The sequence below is a fragment of the Molothrus ater genome, chromosome 11, assembly GCF_012460135.2.
Source record: "Molothrus ater isolate BHLD 08-10-18 breed brown headed cowbird chromosome 11, BPBGC_Mater_1.1, whole genome shotgun sequence".
NCBI classification, from domain to species: domain Eukaryota; kingdom Metazoa; phylum Chordata; class Aves; order Passeriformes; family Icteridae; genus Molothrus; species Molothrus ater.
The window spans coordinates 4,688,592-4,714,802 of NC_050488.2; the positions used below are offsets into that span (position 1 = coordinate 4,688,592).

Sequence of the window (26,211 nt, forward strand, 5' to 3'; positions counted from 1 at the left end):
TTACTGGGGTTTTTTTTTCCTTCCCTTTCCTAACACTCACACACCATAGCACACACAAGGCCATGGCACAGCACCATGAGCTGCACCTCCCTGCTACCATCAGCCAGGTGCGCACTTGTCCTGCCACCACCTCAGTGCCTCCAGCTGCTCGGACACCTCCAGGGCAGGACACTCCCACAAAAGGCTGTAATCGCTCTAGGACCGGCCCCCAGGGGTATTTAACAGCCCGTGGTTTCAGATAACACCGAACCGTTACAATTGCTGACATTTGGCACCGTCTGCGTTAGGGCAGCACTGGGGACTGGGTCAGGAGGGCAGAGTCGGTGTCCCTATAACCGTGTGAAACCGGGGCTGCTCGGGCACTGGAGCTGCTCCTCTGCTCCCACAGCACATTCCCGGCTCCCTGCTGTTCCAGTGGAGCATTCAGCTCCCCTCTGATCCGTGCCTTCACGGAAGATGCATCAAGTGAAATGCAACCCCTCCCCCAGCCCAACAAACGAACCCACACTTGTTGATACTAATAATCCATCATCAGCTGATGATGTCCCTGCAGGGTTAAAAAGTGAAAAATAACGGCATCATTAGACTGAGTTACGCTCCCTGCTTAGTAGGTTGTGACACCAGTCATACCTGAGAGGAGTTTTAGAAGGGTTTTTGGCAACCCTCAGCAAGTGAGCTGTTGGGTCACAGAGATTAGTGCGAGACAAATCTCCCACTAATTTGTTCACTTGCTTACTAAGAGAACAACAACAAAAAACCACCTGCAAATCTAAAGAAACTTTAAAACGTAGCATTTTTAATCCCACACAATTTTCTGTAAGTCTCCTAAAATCTACAGGCATCATTTTAAAAAATAAAAATATCCCCTAACAGAACAGTGTGGATTTTAACTCCAGCTTGGACTTGTTACCACATCCTTATGCTGCTGAGCACTCAAAAGGTCTGGCCTCCCAACCAACCACCTCACAGCACAGACAGCAAAGGTGATGGATCCATCCCTTTTAGAGCTCAGATTTTGATCTCCAGTGGTTCCTCTGTTACAGGTCACCTGTAGTAACAGAACACATTCTCAGCCAGCCAGACATGTTTCTGTCTGGTTTTGTAAGCCTGCAAACAAATTTAAACTTTAGGGAAAAAAAAATAGCCATTTGTATTTCAATAAAGGATTCCAGGTAGTACAACATGATTGACTGCAAATGGGCACCTCCAGCTCATCAAACACCTTTGTGCCCCTAGCTTGTCCACATCTAATATGGGAGATATTAGAGAGTTCCCCCTTAAATCACTTGTTTTTCCTTCTGCTTGTTTTGCCTTTTATAAAAATTAGTAATGTCAAACCTTTGTTTTATTCAAGAACGTCTATGACTGAGACATGTGCCAGGTGGTCTCAGACCTCACCAACTTGAATAAAGCATCCACTCCTCAGTAGCAAACTTTTTGCCAAGTATCAACTAATTTTTTGGTGCGAATGAAAAACACTTTTATTCTTGATCAGGATTTGCTTCCTTGGTTGCTGGCTTCCTGGGAAGCTTCTATTCTCAAATAGAGACTCAACAGCAAAGCATCCAGTCTCAAATTTTCAAAATAAAAAGCAAACAGGACAAAAAAAAAATAGAGAACCAACCTTTCAGTCTCTGATACAGCACTAAGAACCTCCCTTCCCCTCCCACCTTGAAGGACACATATAAAGAAGAAGGAGGTGCTCAAGGTTGGGATCTGAGAACTGAACTGGGGCCTGGCCTGGCCTGGCTGCTCCTGCAGCACAGGGAGCTCACCCTTCCTTCCTGGCCACAAGAACTCGGATACCGCACAAGTTTAGAAATCCATCAGTGAACAAGGCTTTACTGACAACTTTTCATACAGTTAAAAAATAAAAATACAGAACAACAGCGGACAGTGTCACATATTAAAAACGAATAAAATGGGCTCTATTTAAAATTTTAATAGATATTATAGGTATTAAAATTAATTAGAAACTAAAAATCTTACCACTTTGGTCAAGGTGTTTTGAGCCTCAACCAAAATGATCAGCCTTAAAAACAACTGGGCTGTGTGACACACAAAGAAAACATGGAATTTGAAAAGACAGTGTGGGCTAGGCAGTGTCTTTGACTATAACTATCACCATATGTTCTTCTTCTAACTTCCCCAATGTCCTTAGTGCTGACTGGAGGTACTGCTGAGAGAACTCGCAAGGAGGGAACGCGTAAAGCATGCCTGTGCTGTCCCTGCCCTTTGCCCCTCCCACGGGCAGGCTGATAACCCCAGCAGCCTGCTTCTGTTTCAAGTAGGAGACCAGATTCCTGAGAAGCCGTCGCTGCAAGCCAGGCTCTACCACAGGGAAGGTCCCCTCGGCCCCTGCCCCTGCCGGGGCGGACTGGGTGGCCAGGAGCACGGCGTAGCCGTTGGGGCTGCCTTGTTTGATGCGCCGGGTGACTTCATCCAGCTTGGGCTGGTCCAGCCGAAGTCTCTGAGCGATTTTGAGCTGCGTCAACTTCCCGCCGGATGAATGGTCTTTGAGGAGTCCGTTGATGACACCCAGGTCTCCCTCCAGGATGTGCATAGAGGTGGGGAAGCAGCTGTTTTTTAGCACAAGAAGCCCATTCCAAGCAAGTTGCAGTGTCTGAGCATATTCTGATAAATTCTTTAGCTTTTTGGTCTCGGATTTTGGCTCCTCGTGAGTTTTGGATTCCGATTCACCAGTTCGATGATTGCGTTCGCTGTCCCTTTTTTTGGGCTGGGGAGCATCGGCTGGCTCGCGATGCGGTTTCTCCTCGGCCGTGTGACGATTGTTCTGGAGGGAGTTGCTCTGCTCTTTCTCGGCTCCGGGTTCTGTAGTGTGATTCTCCTTGCGAGCCCTGTCAGGGCTGCGGTCTAGAGCTGGCCCACTGGCCTTTGTCCTGCTTCTGTCCTCGTAAGGCGAGTGAGTAGTCCTCCCACGGTCACTGGAAAGACTCCGGCGTCTCCGCCTCTCTTCCCACGGTTTGGGCACGCTGCGGTCGCCGTCGCTGCCCCAGCGCTCCCCGCTCCGGCTGCGCACGGACCGGCTGTAGCTCTCCAGGTTGTTCCTGCGTTCGGCGTTTTTGGCAGGGCTGGCCCAGTCCGCCTCCACAAAGCTCCTGTCTCTGTCCGAGTACAGGAGGTGCGGAGGAGTCCTATCCCGCACCCTCAAGTCTTGCTCCAGGCTCCGGTGCCGGCTGTACCCGTCAGCCAGCAGCTCGTAGTGCACGGGCAGCGGCGCGGGCTGGTACTGCTGCGGGTATCTCGTCTCTTCTGCTTTGGCAAAATCCACTCGGAGCCTCCGCTCCGGTCCACCCAAGGGAAAGCCCCTCATCTGCGCGCAGGCGGCCTGGGCAGCGTCCAGGCTCTCGTACTGGATGTAAGCGAAGCTGTCGCCCTTCACGTAGTCAATAGTCCTGATGCTGCCAAAGCGGTCGAACTCCCTGGCCAAGGCAGCCAGGGAAGTGCTAGGGCCAAGGCCCCCCACCCACAGCCGGGTGGTGGGGTTGGCTTTTCCGTAGCCGATTTTGATGGGGTTCCTGCCCACAACGCGGCCCGACATGGCCACCTTGGCCCGGTGGGCCATGTCCAAGTTCTGGAACTTGAGGAAGGCGTAGGCACCGCCCTGGCCACGTGCGGGGCGCTTGATCACCACCTCCTCGATGATGCCGTACTTCTCGAAGGCGCGCCTCAGCTCCACCTCCGACACGTTGTGGTCCAGGTTGCCGATGAAGAGGTTGCGGGTGGCTCTCTGGTCATCCTCTGGCATCAGGTCTTCCTCGGCCACGATGGGGTAACTGTACGGGCGGCCGCGCTCGTCGTACAGCCCGTAGTAATCCAGGGCCCGCTCCCGCTCCCGGGAGAGCCCGATGGCAGCCGCTTCCAGCGCGAAGGCGGCAGCGGCGGCGTGACGGGGCCGCGGCTCCCTCAGCAAAGGGCTGGTGACCGGCGACAGCGAGCGCTGCTTGTATTGGTAGGCGCTGTGCAGGGGCGGCAGGTACCCCAGCGGCTCCGGGGAGGGCGCGGGGGGCGGCGTGCGGCTGCGCCGGCCCCCGCGCAGGTACACGGGCTCCACCTTGAGCGGCCGGTCGTAGAGGAGCAGCTGCCGGGCCCGGGCGTGCCGGCGGGCGTCGCGGGCGTCCCCGGGGTGTCGGAAGTTCACGTAGGCGACGCGGCCGAGCTCGGGCGTGTGGGAGAGCTTGACACTGATGTCCCCGGCGCCCCCGCCCGCGAAGCGCTGGAAGAGGCGGAATAGCCCGTCCTCCAGCAGCTGGTCGGGCAGGGCCGCGCTCAGCCCGCTCACCAGCAGCGTCTTGTACTCGCAGGAGCCGGGCGGCTCCCCGGCCAGCCCGGCCGAGCCCCCGAGCGGCGCCAGCAGCAGCGAGGGCGCGGCGCCCGGCGGCGGCCCGGCCAGCAGCAGCGACGGGGCTACCACGGCGCCCGGCAGCGCCTTGGCCTTGGGCACGCCGAGCGCCCGGGACGAGGAGGAGGACGAGGGGGCGGCCTGGCTGCCGCCGCGGGCGCCCGAGGCCGAGCCGCTCCCCGCCGGGCGGTGGTTCGAGTCGCCGCCGCCGCTGGCGCGTTCATCGCCGCGGTGGCTGCGGGAGCTGGAGCCGCCTCCGCCGCCGCTGCTGCTGGTGGTGGTGCCGCCGCCGCCTCCGCCGCCGCCGCCGGGCGTGGACTTGTCCCGGCTGCTGCGGGAGGCGCCCGAGCTGCGGTGCGGGCCGCGCCGGCTGCTGCTCTCGCGGTCGCGGTCGCGGGGCCGCTTGGCGGCAGGCGGCCGCGCGTCCGCCCGCGGCCCCCGGCGGGCTCGAGTCGCGGTCGCTGCCGCGCTTCATCGCGCCGGGCCCGCGGCTCAGGAGGCGCCTCCGGCGGCCGCCGCCATCTTGGACAAAAGGGAGCGAAGGCGGCTCCGGCCGCCGCGCCGCGCGGGCCCTACGTCATCGCCCCGCGCGCGCCGCGCCGCAAGCCGGCGTCACGGGGCCATGACGTCACACGGCGCTTCCCGCCGCCCGCGCGCGACGGCCGGGCGGCCAATCAGGGCGGGCGGCGAAGCTCCGCCCCTCGGCGGGCTGAGGGGGCGCGCGCGGGCGCCGCTCTGCGGATGGAGCGGGGGTGGCGGAACGGGGAATGTCGGAACCCGGGGAGGACAGGGAATGTCGGAACCCGGCGGGTGCGGAGGGCGCAGGGGGTGTGTCCCGCAATCACGTCACACGGCACGGCTCCGCCCGGTACACACCGGCGAACTTTAATGAAAGTCCGTACAAAGCGCGGGGCCGGCGTCGGCCCTCAGAGCCTCGAGGTCGCCCCTCACAGTCCCCTCACAGGCCCGGTCTCGCCCCTCAGAGCCCCAGGATCCATCGCCCCGGTCTCGGCCCTCAGAGGTCTGTCCGGGCGCCGGCCGCCCTCGGCGCGTACTTGGGCATCAGTTCGTGGATCCTGCGGATGAAGTCGTACTTCTCGACACAGCCCTTGCACACCTCGCCCCAGTCATCCAGGATCCGCCGCAGCTCTTTGACGCGCAGCTTGCGCAGGTCTACGGTGCTCAGGTCGATCTGTTTGTCTGCGGGGAGAGCAGAGCTGCACTCAGACATGCCAGGTGGGCGAGGAAGCCAAAACCCAAGAGGGAGAGAGGTGCCAGGGGTGGAAGGAACGTCTAAGTTAGGTTTGGACAGCAGATAAGGCTCTTAAATGCTAAAAATATTAGAAGACAGAAAGCTTGGTTGCAGTTTAGGTGCAGGAGTTCCACAATAGCCCTGAAAGCCCCTTTATTACATGAGCAGCAGCACTTCTTTTCCACTGCATAAAAGAAATGTAGCAGAGTGATTTCAGGGGAAAGATAAGAAAGTGACAACGACAAAAAGCTTTTTAGGAAGCAACACGACCTTAGTAGGAGAAATGAAAAGTATAAAGACACCCAATCCAAGGGGTGTCTCGAGGGGGTGTAATGACAGCTATAAGGGAAAGCAGAAGGAGGCATTTCTAAGTCTGTTTTTGTATTAGTCTTTTCAGGAGAGGAGTCATCTAGGAACGTAAGAGTTTAAGGAAGATGATGAGAAATAGAGAGTGGAATGCTCTGAGGAGACACCAGAAGAGGTGAGAAAGCAGCATTTATCGCCCTGCTGCTGGGAACAGGAGAGCAGCTGGGACTGCAGAGCTCAGCCAAGGGCCTGAGCCCTGCCACAGTGACACCCCTGCCTGCTGCCAGCACAGGCTGTACCACACACCCTCCCAAACACGACATTCCAAGCAGCAATGTGAGCACAGCAGTGCTGCTACACCTGGGAGTTAGTTATTCCAGGGCTGATCAGAGTCCCTGCAGAAGCCAAGAAGGGTTAGCAGTCTTACCTAAGCATCTCCATAGAACTCTCTAGGATGTTGTTCATGGAGAGCAACCCAGGTTGTGCAACGTAACTAGGCTACAGAACTCAGGACTGAGTGGTTTTAGGATGTTGCTTCACCCCTAGTCATCCACACCCCAGCAAATCATGAGCATTTCCTCTCGTGCAGGCAACTCACCATATTTTAGTTCACAGATCTGACTGTCTTTCTTCTTTAGCTTCTCACAGATCTTTTCCACAGGGATGTGGTGACTCATGGGCTTTGATACCTCGTTAATGATTTTGGTGGCTGCATCACTTGTGGCCCCAATGTAATAGCACTAGAGGAAAGAAAAGAGTGAAGTGGGGATGCATGGAAAGAAAGCTTCTAAAAGCAGAGTTTTCTGTCCCTGTCATAATCTGGTTTTGCAGCTTGATGTTTACAGTTAGAGAACCTCCCCAAGGGACTGCTAGAGCTGGGCAAAAGGAGCCTAACTAAGCCCAGAATACTGAGCAGGTGTTTTCCATTGCAATGATTTTACAGCTGCTGAGGCTGGTCTTGTTTCTTAACTTTATAAAAATTGAACAGGATTAGAAATAATTTTCATTCAAAGAGCCTCTCTGAAATGTTCCCCCTCTGCATGTCAGATGGTATCTCCGTAGTTCTCTGAGGAGAGTTCAGGCCTTTTCATTAGGCCTCTTCATTCACAAATTGCCTCTGGTTTTAGTTAGAGCAATTTGGTTTTCCTTTGTTTAGTTTTCAGCTAAACAGCTGAAGAGTATAAATATTTTAACAGATTATATAGCACCCCAAATACCATTTAAGGGACAGGGAAGCCCTACAGCAAACAAAAGCTTTGTAATATCCAGTGCTTCAGTAACAGTGAGATGCTAGCCAGTCCAATCACTGTGGACAGGGTGGTGTTTTTTTCCTTTTTTTTAAGGTAAAGAGATTGAACTCCACAAGTCCTTTCATAAAAAATACAGGACCCACTGTGGCCACAGAGCCAGCAAAAACAGCCCTTGGGAAGCCACATCATACAAACTCAGTTTCCCCTCATTTGCAGAAGGGAAATATTACTGACTCCCCCTACTTACCAGGCGATTCTCTTTGCCCTTTGCTTCTTTGCAGGATTTCAAGAGCTCCTTTTCAATACTGGAAGGTGTGAATTCAACGTCATTGTCCTTTAGACTCTGGTAGAACCTTCCCAGGAATGTGACACACACTGGAAGGGAAGATGGATGGCGTTATCAGCCAGAGCAGCAATCTCATGGCAGCTCTTAGAGAACACTTGTAGGGAAATGGAATCGGGGGGGTTTGGATAACAGTTTGGATAACTGGAAAACAGTGAAGTTTTCTGAACTTCACCCATGGTTCAGAAAGTCATTCAGAGCACACGTGAATCAACAACATGCCCTGATGCTTTTGGTGGGTTTGTGACAATCTGAGAAATGAGATCCATGGGAGTGTCTAGGGCTCTCTGTACATTGTCCTGAGTGAGCACAGGATCATATGATGGACACAAAACAACGCCCATGCAAAAATGTACATTTAAAGTTGTCTTGCTGCTTTGGGAAGCAACTTGTAAGAACATGGGTGTGAAACCCAGTGCTGATTGAAAACCAACTCTGTACATAATCCTCTGAGACTCCCCATGTGCTGACTTCAGTAACAGGGTATCACTGATTACCAGGCTGCTTCAGTTGAAATTACTTCCAAGAGAAAAAGAAATGTGATCCCATGCTCTGTCCCCGTGGCACCTTTCTCCTTCTTTCATTTCCATAAGCTTCTGATGCAGTTTCAGATGGAAAGAGGCAAGACTCTTAGACATAAGGCACCTCCCACAAGTGCAGCTGCAGCTGAGAGGACAGATCCAAGTTTCTGCCTATGGGAAGGGCTGCACAAACCGGTCATTGCTCCTTCCCTGGGCAGCAGTCGCTCCACACGTGCTCCAAAGTGCAGCAGCCCCGTGTGTGGCTGGGAAGGAGGGCAGACAGCCTGTGGGATGACTCAGGGACACCCCGAGTGTCAGATTTTGGTCATCCTGCTGCTCACAACTCATCTGTGGATATCAGCATCACCTGGACCGAGCACTCTCAGTCCTCCCAACTCCTGCTCAGCTCCTGAGGATTCTCACACCTTCCCATGCAAGATGAGTGCCAGGAACCATTCTGCCTCTAAGGAACAGGTATGAGTTATGGCTTTTATGGGATTTGTTTACTCCAACAGGAAGGGACTGGAAAATATTATTGTCATTAGCAACTTGTGTTCAACTCAGAACACAATGCATGGCACAGTAATTGGGCATGACGGGAAATGGAGCATGGCCATCACAGAACTGAGCAGAAATGTACTCTCATTATATCAAAACTAGAACTAATTATAAGATGGGCCATTTTGGAAAACATTTTTGTGTATGCATACAGCACACCCTTATTTACCTCCCACCCATCTATCCCCAGTCACAGACACACTGATGTCCACTGTAAGCTATTGGGAAGTGAAAACCTTGGGAAGAAAAAACTTGCTGCAGGCAGTGACACTGACAGCCACCGTAGGACAGAAACATGTTTCCAGTCTAGTGCTGCAACAGCAGCTGGAAGTTTTGATTTACGGGGTTCCTTCCCCTCACTCTGTCCTACTGCAGAGGAGGGTATTAGTATCCCAAACTCCCAGCCAGCTACAAGAGCCCCACCTCAAGTTCTTCTTGCTTCACTGGGGGAATCTGTTCAGTTCACTGCACAGGAGCAGCTTAATTTGCTGGGCAGCTCAACAGGTTCCACCCCCGAGGCGTTTGTATTTCCGTGGTACACAAAGGGCCCGACTTGATTTCGATCAGCTGCTCGCGGCTCCCGGCTGAGCGCACTGAGAGGACTCCGAGCACTCCGTAATACTGGGATGACTAAGGGGGAGTTCCGGCTGAGTAACCTCACTCGCGTTCTCCCGCTCCCTGCCCTGCTCACCGTCACCCGGCAGGGACAGCGGGCGGGGAGCGCTGCCCCCTCAGTGCCGAGATGCGACTGTGCTGGTCTCCGGCCTGGAGACGCTCCGGTCTCCCGGAGTCGTCGCTCCTCTTTCCCGTGGGGACTCTACACTACCGCTGACCCCGTGGACCGGCAACTTCCCGGCAGAGTGCAGTACCCTCGGAAGGGAGATCCCGTCCCCGGCGCGGGGCACGGCTGGAAGCCCCGCCCCGCCTGCCCCGCGGGCCGCCCGGCGCATCGCCCCGGCACCGGACACCCTCGAGCACCGCCCCGGCACCGGTGGCCTGCGAGCGGCGCCCGGCCAGGCCCGTCCGCACTTAGCCAGACTTGGGAGACTTTTCCTGCCGCTGGAGGCAGCGCTCCCGCCGGCCCGGCCCGGCCCGGCGGCCGAGCTGTCACTCGGGGCTGTCACAGCCCCGAGGCTGCTCCGCGTCCCGGCCCCACATCCTGGCGGACGGGCCAGACTGCGGGAGACGGCGGCAAGGAACGGCCTCCCCCCGCCGTACCCGCGGGCCGGGCCCGGCCGCACTCACCCTCGCAGTCCCCGTCGCGCAGCGCTCGGCCACCGGCCGGCAGCAGGAGCAGGGCCAGCGCCGCGCAAAGCCCGTGGGCCGCCCGCATCCCGCCTCGCCCGGCAGCGCCCGCCGCACCGGCACCACCGGCACCACCACCCCCACACCGGCTGCCCCCGCCGCCGCCGCCCCATTGGCCCGCTCCCCGCCCGGCCGCCACGCTCTCCGCTCCCATTGGCCGCGCCGTCGCCTCCACGGGAGAGTTGGCGGCCGCTGATTGGATAGAGGCGGCGGAGCGGCGGCGCGCGGCGCGGGTCCCCGCCCCCCTTCGCTGCCATCTTTGGTAAGGGAAGGGCGCTCGCGAGCGCTCCCTGACGGCGGCCGCAGGCGCCATCTTGGAAAGGGGCAGATCCTCACACCTGAGGGCGGGCGGGGCCGGTCCGCCCCTCCGTCCCTCTCCCGGCGGTTTGAAGCAGTATGAAGCAGCGTGAGGCAGCGCAAGGTGCGGCTGAGGGGTCGCTCGAGGCCCGTGGGCAGGCGGTTCGTGCGATGGGTGTCCCGTGAGGGGTGGGAGCGGCAGGGACTGGCGGCTCTGGGTACACCCTGTGAGGTACAAGGACTGGATGCTTTGAGGAGGGACAGCGGAGAGGTCAAAATAGCAACCTGTGTGCATTTGTTTCTGGCTTCTTAGGTGAGTGTTTTTGCAGAAAGAAATGTTGTTTGTTTAATTCCAACTTAATATCCTAGTCGCTGGGCCTAATCACCTTTTGTTCAGGCACACAGGGGGAGGGAGATTCTTGGCGTTGTCCTGTGGCAGGGCTAGGAGTTGGACTTTGGTGATCCTCGTGGGTCTTTTCCAACTCAGAGTATTTTTATTCTGTTCCAAAAGTTCTCACAGTTTGTGCCATTAGCTACCTTCAACAATCCCCGACACTGTGAGTTTATAACTGAAATTCCCGTGGAGTTGGGAGAGGAGCACACACCTGCTGATAGCTCCTTGTGTGGCTTTATGAATAACTCTGTGTATCCTGGGATATCATTCCAGTGAAAGAGGGGAGAGGCAAAGTCATCCAGCCCTGTACTACGGCAAGGGAGCTCCCATGGAGCTCTGTGCACTCTCTTGCACAGCCAGGCTCTTGAGGCAGCCTGGTGGGGCAGTGCCTAATCAGAATTTTCTTGCAGGTCATCAGGTGCAAGTGATAAGCTTGACGAGGTGAGACAGGCAGTGTGGGGAGGAGGAGCACCTGACTCAGGAAAGGTCACAGCAGGTGAGCAGTAATTAGGACACTAATTACCTGTGAGAGTACATCACGTGTTCATTAGGAGACATGTTTTTGCACATTTCTAGATCTTTTTATCTCTCCAAATGTGGTTATTAAGATCAATATAACTGTTATTAAGTCAGTTCATAATGATTTCCAGAATTGCTCAATATCAGCATGCTTTAGGAAGATTATTGGCTTTTTAAAAATAATGCTCATTGCCCACTAAAGTCACTTAGCTGTGAAGAGAAGTGGTGGCTTGAGGTGCCCTTGTTTCTTATCAGGATAGTGGCCAAAAGAACTGTGAGATGAAGTGGCTTTGTAATTAGGTGGGAATAGGGCTTAAATTTGGAATTAGGAAGGTCATAATAAGGACAGAGTTTACTTACCAAAATAGTGCAGTTATGAAACATCTTCACACTAAGAACTTTATACATTTTTGTAGAACAGAAGATAAGTGATTTTATTTGGTGTGGGATTGGGAAATGAGTCTCTGTATTTCAATATGGGATCTTCAAATGAGTCTGAGGAAAACCAAGGACTCCTTTTGTGTTTTTGTTTTTTTTCCTTCTTTTTATTTATAGTTTGTTTCAGCATCTAGAATAGATTCCTTGCATTTTACTTTGTGCCATTCTTGATCCACGGTGAGGTTTTTGGGGCTCTATTTGTTCCACCACCCTCCAGGCCCTGTCTCTCTGAAGCATTAGGGATTGTCCTGGCTGAGACCTGGGTGATGCAGAGCTTGTGCTGCTCCTCACTGTTGTTTCTTCCTAGTATCCAATCTAATCCTGGTCTTTGTCAGTGTGAAGCCATTCCCTTGTGTCCTTATCACTCTAGGGCCTGCTCCAAAGTCCCTCTCCTGCTCTCTTGGAATGCCTTTAGGTGCTGGAAGGTGCTCTGAGGTCTGCCTCGACCCTTCTCTGCTCTGGGCTAGTCAGCCAATTGAGTGGGCAGGAGAGTTAATTTGGCTCAGTGCGTCTGTGGGGATTGGAGTCCTTGGGAGGTGCAGGCAAACAGAGGCTGTTCCTGGCAGCTGTGGGGGCTGGGGCTGTGCTGGCTCTGCCTTCTGAGAACACAAATCTCTTACAGCCATGGGGAGGGGTGCAGGGGCTCAGCCTTGGGTGTTGGGCTGCGAGGACAAAGTGATTTCTGTCAGGGGGGACAGGAAACAGTTTGGGAAAAGTTAATGCAGTACTGCTGTGAATGAATGCTGAAAATAAGATGAAGTGTAATAGATCTACTATTCCAAATCTGGGTTTAATTTATGTGGGATTGACAGTAAAGGCCATCAAAAGAGAGAAGTGGTGTGTGAACCTTCTCTTAAGACACCTGAGCTCGGAGCTCTGCCTTGTGAACTGTCTGTGTTTGTGTCCATGGCTTATTAAGAATCATCCAGAAATGGAGGCACATTTATGCATAGGGTGTAGAAGGCTGCATCTTTCATCTGCCAGGTTAGAGTCATTTCTAGAGGTTTAATTTCTCCTCTTATCAGCTTTGTAGTGAAATTCATACTGAGTTGGACAAGTCATATTTTGAAACTGTGCTGAAATTTTCTTATTTAGATAAGAAGAGGTATTTGGACATGGGATTTAGATTTCAATCTGACTAGTGGCAGCTTAAATAAAGTATTGGACTTGCACTGAAAAAAATTGTTCTGTTGGTTTAGCAGAAACTAGAGTATTTTTAAAACTCTTGTTTAAAGCTGAGGACTTCACACATCTTTTGTTGTGCCAAAACACAGTGTTTATTACCTGTCCTTGGTTAATTTGTCTGAATAAAAAATACTTACTTAACTAAGGTTTAATAAGCTGGCTTAGAAACAGTCTCAAAGGGTCTGATTGAAGACAGGGTGAAGGGTTGGGAACATAAGTCCCAGGAGGAGTGGCTGAGGGTACCAGGGTGTTCAGGCTGGAGGTCTTATCACTCTCCACAGCTGCCTGAAATGTTGTGGCCAGGTGTGGGTCAGCCTTTTCTCCCAGGGAACAATTGACAAGAAAAGAGGAAATGGCCTCAAGTTGTGTCAGGGAAGATTCAGGTTGGATATTAGGAAAAATTTCTTCTCTGAAAGGATGGTTAAGCCCTGGAACAGGTTGCCCAGGGAAATGGTGGAGTCACTATCCCTGGAAGTGTTCAAAAACCTTGTGGATGTGGCACTTCACAATATGGTTTAGAGGGCAGAGTGGTATTTGGTTGAAAGCTGGACTTGGTGATCTTGGAGGTCTTTTCCAACTGGAATGATTCTATGATTCTATTCTGGGACTGATACACACTTCAGTAGCCTGTTACAGTTTCTCTTCTCAGTATTTGTATGTGGTGTGTGCAAAGGGTGCCTTGGCAGTCCATGTACATCCTGAAGAGTCAGACTTGCTGCTAAATGTCTTTTGAGACAGGTTTCAGAAGTTTTTTTTTTGTTGGTCGAGACATTAAATGAGTTATTTTGCCTCCTGTACAATGACCTGGCTTATTAGTGGTAATGGAAGAAAATTTGAGATTAGGAGCCTGTAGAAGTCACCATAGCTCTCAATTCCCAAATCCTGTGTTCATACATGTCTTAACTACTATTCTTTCACATCTAGTCTGTTAAAATGATCAGTATTTAAATACTATTGCAATAAAAGTGTAGCAATCTTTTAGGCAGTGAGACCTGGTGGTTTAACCCCAGCTGATAAGGAAGTGGCACCCAGCCACTCCACAGCTGTCCTAGGGGAGAGCTTTGTCTCTGAAAGTATGGCCCCAAAACCGTGCCTGGGGCTGTTTCAAGTGCCATGTCCATCTGCCTGCCTAGACCAGGAGGGGGCTGTACTTGCTGCTTGCTTCAAGGAGTTGATATTAAATAACACTTGAACATGGAAGCTGTTCCCTCGCTACACACGAAGTCCTTTAGGTTGGCCCCCATTTTGCCCATTCACACAAGGGTGGGAAGTGAGGGCTCTTCCTTGTCTCTTGTGAAGGCTTGGAGCAGCCTGAGGCTAGCCCTGCCTCGAGGACAGCAATGACCATATGTGGGGGCATAGAATGGAAGAAAATAAAGACAGTGCAGAAGGCAGTCTCACCCCTGAGGAGCTGCAGCTGTACAAATCACCAAAGATTAGGAATAGGCCTGCCCTTAAAGGCCACAGCTGTGTCCAATAAGAAGATGAGTGCTACGAAAGAGTGGGTTAGCTGGTTGAGGAGGGATGGAGTTTGTTGGTTGTGCTGAGAAGGAGTCAGTGCTGCAAGGAGCTGCACGTGAGAAATCACTGAGAAGCTATGGAACTTTTGCAATAAGATGACAACAACCATACAGCTGTACTGTTTTAATATCAGGTATTAATCTTTAATTCCACATCACAGCAGTCGAGTGAATGGGTAAGGGAAAGGAACCCAAAACAAACGGCAGATATTTACATCTAAAATTCACACCACTTATTTGTTGGTTCTGGAAACATGCTATCACAATATATACAATGAAGTACCTTTAGGACACTTGTACAAATTAATTTTTTCCTTTTGAATTTGATTTCCATTATAGATAAGATAGCTGTTTTCATTTTATTTTAAACATGAATACACAAAAGAGAAGTGGTTAGAGGTTTTTGCCTTTTTTTTTTTTTAAATAAGCACAGAATGCCAGAGGTTAAAAACACATTTACAGGGCAGAATACCAGTCAGACATCACAATCTATACATTTTTTGCTCAATTTCCTGTACAAATACACAGCATTCAAATGGGGGTATTTACAAAGAAGCATGACCAGAGGAAATTTTAAATATCACATAATTTGTTTCCCAAAGGCTCTTGCTCTCTCCAGCCTCCCCAGTTTTGGCTGATACTCCACAGAAGGGATATGCAATATCCCTTACCTAAAAAAGGGTAAGTAAGCTAAAAACCAAACAGAGGAAAATACGAAAAAGGATCTGATTCTTGCATACAGCAATAAAACCAACCCAACTATTGGAAAAAAAAGTAGGATTCAGAGAAATTGTTTTAATTGCTTTTCTTCTACCACTGTAGCTCCGTCTCAATTTTGTTTCAGATGGGGCCAGCAGGTACACTGATGATGGAGAGATTTATAGCAGAATTCCACCAATTTTCTCAGGAATGCACATGCTATTTTCTTATGCAAAGAAAACCCAATGAAGGCAAGTACACTGAGGTTGAATTAGAGTTAGGTATAGAATGTCAAGGTCCTGTTCAAAACATCCTCTTGCTGTGTTTTATACAAGGAATCTTCAAATCCTGTTGGGCAAGTGCAACAACTGCTGTTGCTTCCACCTACTCCAGGACTGAGCTTGACGTTGGAGTTGTACTATGCTAAAAGACACCTCACCCTACAGAGAAATAGTAGTTCCAGGCAATATTAGTTCCAAGATTCACAAAATCTCAATAATAGTCTTTCTATCTTCTGCTCCCTTTAAGGCAAACACTGAAAAGGGAGACAGAATACTTGGTAGATATCAGAACAATAACAGAAATTTAACTCCAGAGAGGCTTAAATTTGGTAAATTCAGCAATTTATTCCACCCTTCTTTTTGTGGACCTGCCATAAATTAGGTATTTGTACACATCATCTGATTGATCTTCAAACTCTTGCAAATACATAGGAAAGCCAGACTCCCCAAATGGACTCGCTGCTGTTGTACCAGGTCTCTAATCAGAGCAGGATGATGCATTTTCAGAGACTGCTTAGGGATCTGGTGGGCAGGTTTTCCAGCTGCCTGGGACTCAGTCCCATGGTAATTGCATTCTTGGTTCTGCAAAGTTTTAGTTGCAAGACCTGCTGGTTTTTCACATTAAGGAAGCTCGGTAAGTCACTACATTTACTACTTTTAGTCTTGCTGCCAGGAAAAAAAAGAAACTGGGGCAAGGGAGATGGAATTAAAACTTCTTTGAAGAAATTCACTGGAAGAGTCTCAGTGGGATTGGAGGATAGCATATGTGAAAACATTTCACCCTTTTCTAAGGAATTACCTTGACTTACCTTTACTGAAAACATCAGTTGTTTTCCTACATTTGTTCTATACCAGAGATCCAGCCTGGTTTGTTAACATTGAGGACTGTCCTAACATTGGAAAACTCTCCTTCCTGCTAAAGATGAAACATCCACTATAGGCCAGATTTTATTGTCATTGTTTAAATTGTGAAGGATATAATGATTACAAGCAGCCTGTGTTAGTAACAAAATAGAGGAAGCAAGAGAGATTTTGTTCCAGCCAAATAGGCCATTTAAGAAACAAATCCATAACTTAGTAGTTTTGCATGGGCTAGAGCTTGAGAAAGAAAACAAACAAATCCTCTTAAAGTCCCCTTCATACAACTGCTGAGTCTAGACTTTATACAGCCAGACCTTCTTTAGCCAGTTCAGAAACCATGTACTCTGCCCAGTCACTGTATTTAGAGGTAGTGCTAAAGGTGACCTGTAAAAGATTTATAATAATCCTTTTTTGCTTCTTTATGCTGTTTTTAGCAGGAGAAACGGAGCAGTTAGGCAAGAATTCAAGATGTAAGTTGGGTGCTGTTCCTGTTTCTGGCACTAATTTATATGGTGGAGGTCTTGAATGTGCTTCAGATTTTTCAGTGGTAGGAAAGAGGGAGGGCTGTTTCCAGCCTACGGAGTGTGCTTTGCAGTCTGCAGGTGAAAGGGTTATAAGGCAGGCTAGAATGTGTGTGGGTATAGCAAGGGAAAGGAAGGTGGCTTGTTCATATAAAAACATTAAATATTGGATACTATTTTGACTGAAAATTTCTTGATAAATATGAAAACAGGAATAAAAGGTTTCTTAGAACCACGTTCTTTTCTTTGTAAAGAACAATATTACCCACTGATATTTTTCTCCTGAACTGTACAAGTGCTGATTAAAAGGCATGTTTTGGGTTCATAGACCTGAACTGTCTTCAGCTCTGCACAGTTCTGGTTTGTGTGGTGTGGCTTGGTTGCCCTACAATGTTCTTCAGTCCTTTCTAGAGCTTATTAATAAAAAATACAGGATGGGGAAAGGGTGTATTGCTGCCTGAGGAGAAAAGGAAAAAGAAATCAACCTTCCAGAAGAGAGGAGCAGCAGCTCTAACTACACATTCTAAAGAAGCAAAAGAGGAAACAAACACTTGTTCTTTACAGGTTGCCTTTAAGGTCCCTGACTCTGGGGTGTACACTTGATACCAGGCATTGCTCAAGTCTTGGTGTTTTCTGTCTGCTCTGAGAGATGGGAGATTCTGCACACCAGCTGCAGTGAGTTGTTGGGAGGGACTGAGGATATTGAGTTAACAGGAATGAATCTCAGCTCCTGGGTGATGGAAGTTGGTGAGAATTATGATGTTCAGCCCTGAGGCAAGGATTGTTGGATATGATGCATTTAAGCCACCTTTTCTTTACTGGCTGGGTCAGCAACCAGCTTGTGGCATGAGAAACTCAATTTGGTTGGTTTTGTTTTAATCTGGAATAGAAATGCTGGTGTCAACAGCCTGCCCAAAGCTGGGCATGGGAAAGGCCTACAATGAGGTTGTAGCTCCAGTAGCCACCAACCTCCTCTCATTCTGAAGCACAGATGAATAACACGATTCCCATGAGAAAGCAGGTTGGCTTAGCCAGTGAAAGCAAAATTTAAGAAATGAAACAGTACATAAAAAACAAAGGAGGCAGAGTTTGTTGGAAATGATATCTTGGAGATCAGTGCATCAGCACTGCTTTAGATTGCCTCAGCACCTATGAACGAATGCAGGGAGATCACTGCACAGATATGTACAATCCTGCTCTCAAAAGAGCCAATTTCTTCTTAGAATTGCCATCTTTCCACTGCCTGCAGCTCATGCACCTTCCAGCCTGACAGTTCATAGAATCCCTGATTTCAGCAATGAGCTTTCAATTCTGTACAGCAAAGAAATATGTCCCTAGTGCAACTGCTTCTACTCATGTGCGTCTCAGAACTGGGAGGAAAGCAGGTTCAAAATCAACTTGCCACATTCCCCCCATTTTCCCCTTCGCTTAAAATTGTATTTTTCAGCTTCTGCAAGTCTCTATGGCTCATATGCCGTGTGATGTGGTTAAGAAACTGCAGAAGGAATAAACTGTCCACTGCACAGAAAGTTAAAAAACATAACGGAAAGGTGTAAAAAGAAATTAAAAAGGAAAGCAGCAACCTGCCATGCTGGCCCAATTGCTTTTGTGGGCTTCAGACGTAACCTCGCGGCAGTAGAAAATCGGTTTGCTGTTCTCCGAGTCCTGCTCTCTCTCTGTCGTATCCAGACCTGGAATGCCAATGCCAGCTGCGTGCCAGGAGCTGTCCCTACTGCTCGCTGATGCCGTGCTCCCATGCCACCCTGGCCTGCTCTTCCTTTCCAGCACTCACTGGTTGGGACACTTTACGATGCAAAGGGCGGTGTTTGTCATCATCTTCAATCATCATCCCCTCCTCGTTCTCCATGTTTGGCAGCCGGGAGTGGTAAGGTTTGGGGGGTAAAGCAGGAGGGTCCATGGTGTCCTGAGGAATGACTCCAGATGGAGCAGAGTGGCTTCGGCATGGCTGGGATTTGAGCGACTCCAGGACATCAGGCTCAGAGAGACTGTACCTGACAGGGAGGTAGGGTGTCTCTAGATCTTCGTCAGTGTTCCAGGCCTGGCTGGGCACAGAATCCATGGTGTCTGTGCGAGGAGGCGGTTCAGAAGAATGTCCAAAATTGCTCTCGCTCAAGGAAGAGACACCACTGCTGGCACTGCCAGATAAAGTGGAGTTACTGCCGTCTAGACCAGACTGCGGACTGGTGGGCGATGCAGGGATAGGATGAAGAGGGGACTGTTTGGAGAGAAACAAAACCAGGTTAAAATTGACAAACGAGGCAATGCTGCACCTTGTGTGTTGATCCCCATTTCAGCTTTTGACAGCCTTGTTAACAACGGCACAGTTCCATTTATGTTCAGAATGTCAAGGATTATTGGTTTACATGTATGGAAGTACCACTTGTGGGCAGACAAGTGCACTCAACAACACCAGAGCTGTCAGAGAAACAGCAGCTGAGGTGATGATCAGGGTGCTGAAATCACAGCATATGGTGCAAAAAAGGAAAAGGGAAGGACCTACAACCCGTGAGTTATTTCGTAGCATTCAGCTGTGGAATAGTTTAAGAACTTTCAGTGGGTTTTCTCATGTGCAAGTTACTAGCATGTTATAAATAGTGTTTCTGTGTTCATAAGCTGTTTGGTGGGAGCAGAGAAGGGGGGGATCCCTTTCAGGGGCCCATTGTGCTCCTGCATCCCCCTCTCTGCTCTCCTGCCATTACCTTGCGCAACGTTCGTGCAGGCAGTGCCGGAGGAGCATCACTGAGCTGGTGGTGGAAGGCATCGAAGTGCAGTGAGTAGTGACCTGGAACGAGACAAGGGTCAGAAATGCAGACTTGTGCTGTTTCATTGCAGCCACAGAGCTGGGTTTAGCTCTGTAATGCCAGGTAACAGCTCCAAATGCTGCTAAGGCCAGCCTAGGGCTGCCTGTCTGATGGATAATGCGGAGTGCATCTGTCACACACAGGCTGCTAAGGAGAAATTAAGTGCAGAGAGAGATGTTTCACTGCTCCATTATCGAGAATGTCATGGCAAGGCAACAGGCTCTTAAACAATGAACATTTAAAGTTTCATTCTGTAAGCCTAAATTATTGCTAAAGTTGGTCATTGGTAAGAAGCCACACCAAGCTTTGGCACTCTCACACTTACTTAATTCTAGTCCCAAAGTACACACAAGTCCACATTGCTTAAGGACTGCAAGAACTTGAAGATTGGAAAAAAAACAAACCTGAAAACCTAGCAGACCAGTAAAGACTATGGAGTTTTTGTTTCTGGTTGTTTTTAGAGAGGTGGGGGGAAAAGGCCATAGTCAACTTTCAGGTGGTCTGGTTTTGTGTGTGTGTGTGACCTGCAGGCACTGGCAGCAGGCCTGCTGGGCACGTCCTTACCATGGGGCAGGCTTCGGGGAGGCACTGGTGGGGCCAGGACGCTCCCAGCGTGGGCTGACAGGAATGGCAGCGCCTCTCGGCTTCCGCTGTCCAGGCTCCAGCTACTGGGTGCAGCTGGCACCGCTGAAGGATTGAAACAGATGTAACTAACTCGGGTAACAGGACAGGGAGTTTGTGGGGCCAGCACTGGCTCTCCACTGTGCTCTTCAGCAGCAGAGAGATAGATTCCAGGGACTCAGTGAATGGCAGGATTGAAAGCACAGAAAGGCTACAGAGTGTTAAGTTTAGAGATGCTTTGTTAAGGAAGTGAGAGTTAGGTGATTGCAGGGCTAGTCTGCCCACCTCCCCTACATCCCTGGGCTCATTTCTAACAAATCTGAAGAGCATCAGGACTCTGTCAGGATTTTTGCAAATCAGTGTGGAGGTAAAAATGAAATCCCACCAAAGGAATGGTGGCTGGATCTCAGGTGTGAGCTGTCCTGCTTTGTGGGGAGTGGTGACAAGGGAACAAGGCAAAACCCTCTGGAAACACAGGACGGCCTGTGGCTGCACTGCAGGCACAATGAGGACTGAATAAAGGACATGAAGGAAATTATACCTCAATCTGTTTCAATCTGTTGCAAAAGAAATTACTTCAGATCTTCAATTTACTAAGCTACAGAGTTGATCAAGAGCTTTGATGACAAAGTATTTAAAGACAACAGTTTGGCCTCCTTGTATTACAGAGTCTCCTGAAGAGATCAAGTCTCTGTGAATCAGGAAGTATAGAGAGAGCAATGCTTGCTGCATTTAACAGAGAGTGAATATTAACTTCATGGACTTGGTTTTTCATAGAAATAAAAGCTGCTTCTTGACATGAACATGAACCTTTTTCAAGATCTTGAGAATTCTGTCAACCTTGAACATTATTAAAATGCACCTTCCTTCCAAACATGACTTGATTTATTCTGAGAAGAGACATACAATAGCTGTATGTTTATTTAAAAACAAATAAGCTACTGCAATTTCTTCAGATTAGCAAAGAAAGAAAAAAGTAATTAATTGAGCCTGTCAAAGAAAACTGAGATAAAAATAGCTTTTTCCATCTTCAGTTTGCAAAATGGAAGCCTGGTGAAATAAACATGGAGTTTGACATCTGAAGAGGATTTGTCCTTAATTAAAATGCCTGCAGCCATTCTTGGTGCATTTCTTTCTAAAATGACTTTGAAAGGTTTCTCTTTTTTTTTTTTGTCTCCCTAGGTCATGAGTTAGCATGAGCACGGGCTCCCCAAGGCCTAAAATTCCCTAAAGTAAAAAAGATCACAAAGTGACAGCTTTGTAAGACAGAACAAATCCCATCAAAATATAAAAGTATTTTTTTTTTTTAAAGAGAGACTCTCAGCCTGAGAACCTGAGAAAGGCTTATGAAGAAGAATCTTGACAGAGAGCAGGTTCAAACCAGGGCCTACCTCTCTATATAAGTAATGAGGCTCCAGATGGATTTTCCCTGTACACATGCCAGAGTGCTCTAATTTGCACTACTACAATTGGTGTCAACGAGCTAAAACACAGGGACAAGATGCAATAGCAGTGCCAGCCTTGCTCATCTCTCCTGCCATATCCCATCATCAAATGAAAAGGAGAGAAAACCTGATTTCCTTGGCCTATAAAATTATTGCTGTGCTTGTTATTTTGGGGTTTTTTTAAACACTGAGATGCAGAATGTGAATGTGAAGAAGAACACTGGGTACCCAGTGAAAAATCCATTTTTGCTTTCTCAGTGTTCCCTCATTCACAGCCTTTTTAGTATTTAGGAGTGCAGGAAGAAGGTGAGATGATTTTGAAGAGTGGCTGCTGCCCAATAAAACCAGTGTTTTAGCCAAAATGCTTCAGGGAAGAACCGAAGCAGGGAGCTCCCAGTGCTGTGACTTAGCCCAGGTCTCTGTCTGTGACTGTTCAGTGGCCAAGTTTCATTAGTGGGGAGGCTGCATCTGAACCATTCTGCCCCAGGCGACTGATGTCACCACTGTCACTGGGAATTACCAACCAGAACTTCTGACACGGCCAGGAGGGGCTGGGGGACTGCCTGACAAAATCCAGGGCAGATGGCATCTCAACTACATCGAATGCTGAGGCTTCAGGCCTGCCAGCAGCACCTGTAACTGCACTGTGCCACCAGCCAGGCACAAGAGCTGGGATTCCTGCCTCACCATCCCCACTGAACATCACCTGTGTCTTTGGTGGCTTCTTAGGGATTCTGTCTTTGATCTCCTGGCACTGAATACCACACTCCTGCATAATATCACCCACAGATACAAATTCAAGTATTTTTCCTAGACAGACAATAAATACTTATCAACCTTCCTTTTTCAGATCTTTCTCCTGTCCAGTACAAAGATCTCACCATCTCTGTCATATGTTTGGTTCAAACTAACATGGCTAAGATGGAGCTCCTAATGCCTCACTCCCCATCTGAACTCTCGTCATCACTCATTATTGGCATCAGGTCATCATTCTGCCATTTATTCAGAACTGGTGTTTGGTTTCAATCTGGACCACTCATGTTGAAGTAGGGGATTCTGATTTATTAGAAATTCTAAAATAAAATTTGTTTGTTTTTTTTTTTTTAAGGTACAGTTTAGTTCTGAAACAAAAAGACATAAAAATCTGAATGTATGATGTAGGTCAGACTAGATAGTTGCAGTGGTCTTTCCTGGCCTTAAAAATCTTTTAAGATACCATTTTTCCCAGCTGTACATGACTGTTGCTTGCTTAGGCAGCCTCCTTGTCTCAGATTCTGATTCAGGAATTTTGCCCTCTTCTGCTTTTTCAGAATGCTGCCTTTCAGATACTTTTTGAGCCCATTATTTTGTTCACGGCATCTCCTTCACAAGCTGCTCCTTTTCTCCTACCCCAAACAAATTCTTTTTCCTCTTTTAGTTTTTTTCCCCCTGCAGGGACTCTGCCTGTTTTTTTTCAAAAAGCACATGAGTTTAAAAAAGCACATATTGCTAATGATAAATAAATATAAAACTACCTCAGAGAGAGATTACAAGGAATGCTTGTATTTTGAGCAATACATGTGTATTAAAAACCAGTATAACTCATGAGTAAAAAATAGAGTCCCAGTCTTGGGCTGTTCTTAGATAACTTCTCATTTGCTGCTTTGCAAGTTTGCTTGACAAAGGCTGCAGGAATTGTTTCAATAACAAAATGCTAAACTCAGAAAGCTTTCTGAAATAAGGAGGTCTGTGCCACCCCACCCTACTGTGAAGGCTCTGAAATGATGGTAGGTTGGCAGAAGACCCAGTTAATTAAACTGTTAATTAGAAAAGTGTGAGAGAAATGCACTCCGCCAGGAAATGTAGAAGCCCATTTGTTACTTGCTGTAGCATGAGCAGAGGAATAATTTTTAGCTAGCAAGCATGCATGCTGCAGAGGGAAAGGAGGAGTACCTTTCTCAGCCACAGACAGGTTGGGATCACTGCAAGGTTTGCACGGTCCAATCATCTGCTGGATCAAGGCGCGCTGGAAATTTGGAGGCTAAGAGAGAAGAAAGTTAGCAAAGAAGAGTTAAAAAAGTTACAGACCAGCTGAGGCAACATGGGGACTTTCTGTTCCTTTTTTTTAAGCGAAGAAGTTCTTTAACTAAAGATTCCCTGGGAACCTTAACCTGTGCCTACATTGGCAGGTACTGCAGTGCAGGGTGAGTGGATCCCTAGGGCGTAACAGTGCTGAGGGCCCACAATTCCTGCTCTCAGGAGGAGTTATTTCAGACCAGCTCTAGCCTGGCCTTGTGCCCATTAGCAGCTGGAATACATTGTTTTCCCTCTGAAGCTTATCTTTGGCTTTGTTTGATCATTGACTTTGCATGCTTTGAGACAGCTCTCCAATACAAGTGGGAAAGGTGGGCAGGATCAGGAGATGCCTCTCAACAGTGCAGGCCAGGGTGAGATTTAAATGCTTACATGTAGGCATACTTTTCAATTTGTCCCTGGAAATTAGGGCACAGATTTTTTTAAACCCATGTATCAGAGTATTATTTCAACCTCTCATGGTTTCTGATACCTCTGGAAATCATAAAGTTATTTAGAATAAACTTGGAGGCTAGACTGTAGGATGGATGGCCATGGTTCTAAACAAATAAAGAAAATGGTGTGACAACTTGCAATGGACCAGGGCTCACAGGATAAAGTTGGGAAATGAGTCCATTTTCACAGGATGCATCTGCCCTTTTAGTAGTCACTACAGCTTGTATCACTCAACTGCCACAGTGAGTTCCTCCAGGGGTGGACTAGGAAAGCTCTGCTTCACCTCTGAGAATGATCCTAAATTGCTGTGCTTTCCAAAACTACAAAAGAAAGCTTTAAAGTGGTCAAAGCCAGCAGAACTACAGGCACAGTTTGAGGTGGTTGAAGTGAGCCAGCAGAAATGAGAGCTGCTACCTGTCCGTTTTCCATGATGGCTGCGGGATACATGGCGCTGCTCGGTCGGTCCCGGTGGGCTGGCAGCAACATCATCATCTCCCGAGAGTGGCGGTACTTATCTGGTAGAGAGGGAGAGCCTGTAAACAAGTGAGAAAAATCACGTACACGGGACAAACAACAGCCATGTCTCTGCATGCCCAGGGATCTCAGTCCTGTGCACTTGGCTCGGACACATGAGCTCACAGGACTCAAGGAAACATGGTGCTGAGCCCACTAAGCAGCTGGCTGTTGGTGGGTGCATAGCACGAGGATGGAGTAAGAACTGGCTTCTTATATACAATTAAGGACATAGCACGTAGGGTGTGTAAGATGTGTGTGTCCCTAGTTGTATGTTGCAAAGTGCTTCCTTTCAAACAAAAAAAAGTGGGCATCTGTGTGGAATCAGCTGTGGCTGTGCCTAATGCTCCTTTGCCCCAGAAGTTGTTGTAGAGTTACAGAAATGCCATAAAATTGTTCATTTTAGGACTGAATGTGGAAGAAAAGGATAAAAGCTTGAGATACACCATTCAGTTAAAGCAGAAATCTGTGGGAAAATACTTTATTCCTTGGTTCTGGATAGAGGTAAATGTTGCCATTTGATTGGTGCTATCTTGGTCAGCTTCCTCTTGTTAAAGCAAACCAACCCCAATAATAAATAGCATATTCTATAAATGTGAGAGGCACTTTGCTTACAATGCTGCTGTAATGATGATTACTATTGTGTTGCTGTACTGAGCCCTTTGATGACACCAGACATTTACCAATGCTTGGAGTTTTGTAGTAGGAATAATAAGTGGGATAATAAGGAATAACAAGATTTATCTATTAGTTATCTGTATAGCTGTCATTTAAGATATTGGGGTATTTCATGTAACAGCTTCCTGGCAGGTGGAATTACTTGGGACTCATGTCCTTCAAGATGAGTGCCACGTAACAATACACCTTCTGATGTGCAACAGCTGACAGTGGGTTTGCCAGAAGAATGATTCTCATTAGTGACTTCCTAAAGTCTGACACTACTGATACACACAACCCTTGGGATGCACAATATTAGGCAGGATTGATGTTGTGAAGCTGCTGAAGTGAGCTGTAATTTGCACTGATAGTTTGATTGCGTCACAAACACGCACTGAACAGATGGCAGCACACAGCGCATTACAGAGCCATGCCGGCTTTTGGGGAATACATGCCCCCTCTGGCAAACTTCCACAACCACACACATTACCTGGACAGCACTCCAACATATGAGCAAAGGCATTGGTGCTGGCTGATGCAGCTTTTACCCCAGCAAAAGCAAACATGCAGTTTTGGGGACTAATATTCAGCACACAGTGGAAGGAACAATGTGTCCAGCAGAATGCAGGATAAAGTCCTACAATTGCAACATTTCCATGAAGGGGGGCAGATGCCAGATTAATCTACACCCCCACTCTGACATGAACAGTAGCAGAGTATCTGCATTCTAGTCCCGAACTCATTTTCTCCCCAGACATAGAACAGAAACATAATTAGACGACATTCTTTGCTTTATGTACAACATTAGCTTGGAGAACACAGTGTTAACGCTTTGTGCTGAGTCTTTTCCTCACAGGTCACAGATAGTCCTGTTCTGCAGGACAAATGTTAAGATGCTGAACTTTTAGGTGTGCCCAGAACTACAGCACAGCACAACCTACACTGCAAACTTTCTTTTTATTTATCTTGTCATCCTTGCTCTTTTATATCAAGACCAAACCACCTCTACCTGCTGTCAGTTTAGATGGGATT

At 48.6% G+C, this 26,211-nt stretch overlaps 3 protein-coding genes across 12 annotated transcripts in view; all 3 read right to left on the minus strand.

The window, feature by feature from the left end:
* Positions 1-775: 775 nt before the first annotated feature.
* On the minus strand, positions 776-4,838 carry RBM15B (RNA binding motif protein 15B). Its single transcript, XM_036391236.1, is given in 2 exon segments — positions 776-4,777; positions 4,779-4,838. Coding segments are annotated over 2 exon segments (2,742 nt in total). The 3' UTR covers positions 776-2,095.
* A 389-nt stretch (positions 4,839-5,227) lies between these two features.
* MANF (mesencephalic astrocyte derived neurotrophic factor) lies at positions 5,228-9,967 on the minus strand. The gene is made up of 4 exons (XM_036391284.2): positions 9,839-9,967; positions 7,419-7,546; positions 6,520-6,661; positions 5,228-5,563 (listed from the first exon to the last, which is right to left on the minus strand). The coding sequence occupies exons 1-4, from the start codon at positions 9,924-9,926 to the stop codon at positions 5,379-5,381; spliced, it is 543 nt and encodes a 180-aa protein (XP_036247177.1). The 5' UTR covers positions 9,927-9,967; the 3' UTR covers positions 5,228-5,378.
* Positions 9,968-14,368: 4,401 nt separating this feature from the next.
* The window catches only part of DOCK3 (dedicator of cytokinesis 3), a 185,849-nt gene continuing 174,006 nt past the window's right edge, over positions 14,369-26,211 (minus strand). For 6 of the 10 annotated variants that reach the window (XM_054516046.1, XM_054516051.1, XM_054516047.1 and 3 more), the window contains 5 exons: positions 24,424-24,542; positions 23,434-23,521; positions 20,000-20,122; positions 19,334-19,416; positions 14,369-18,849 (listed from right to left, as the gene is read on the minus strand). In XM_054516046.1, the coding sequence (XP_054372021.1) occupies positions 18,343-18,849; positions 19,334-19,416; positions 20,000-20,122; positions 23,434-23,521; positions 24,424-24,542 (920 nt within the window). In that variant the 3' untranslated portion in view covers positions 14,369-18,342. The remainder of the gene's footprint in view (positions 18,850-19,333; positions 19,417-19,999; positions 20,123-23,433; positions 23,522-24,423; positions 24,543-26,211) is intronic. The other 4 variants (XM_054516050.1, XM_054516044.1, XM_036390967.2 and 1 more) reach the window with 2 other exon arrangements.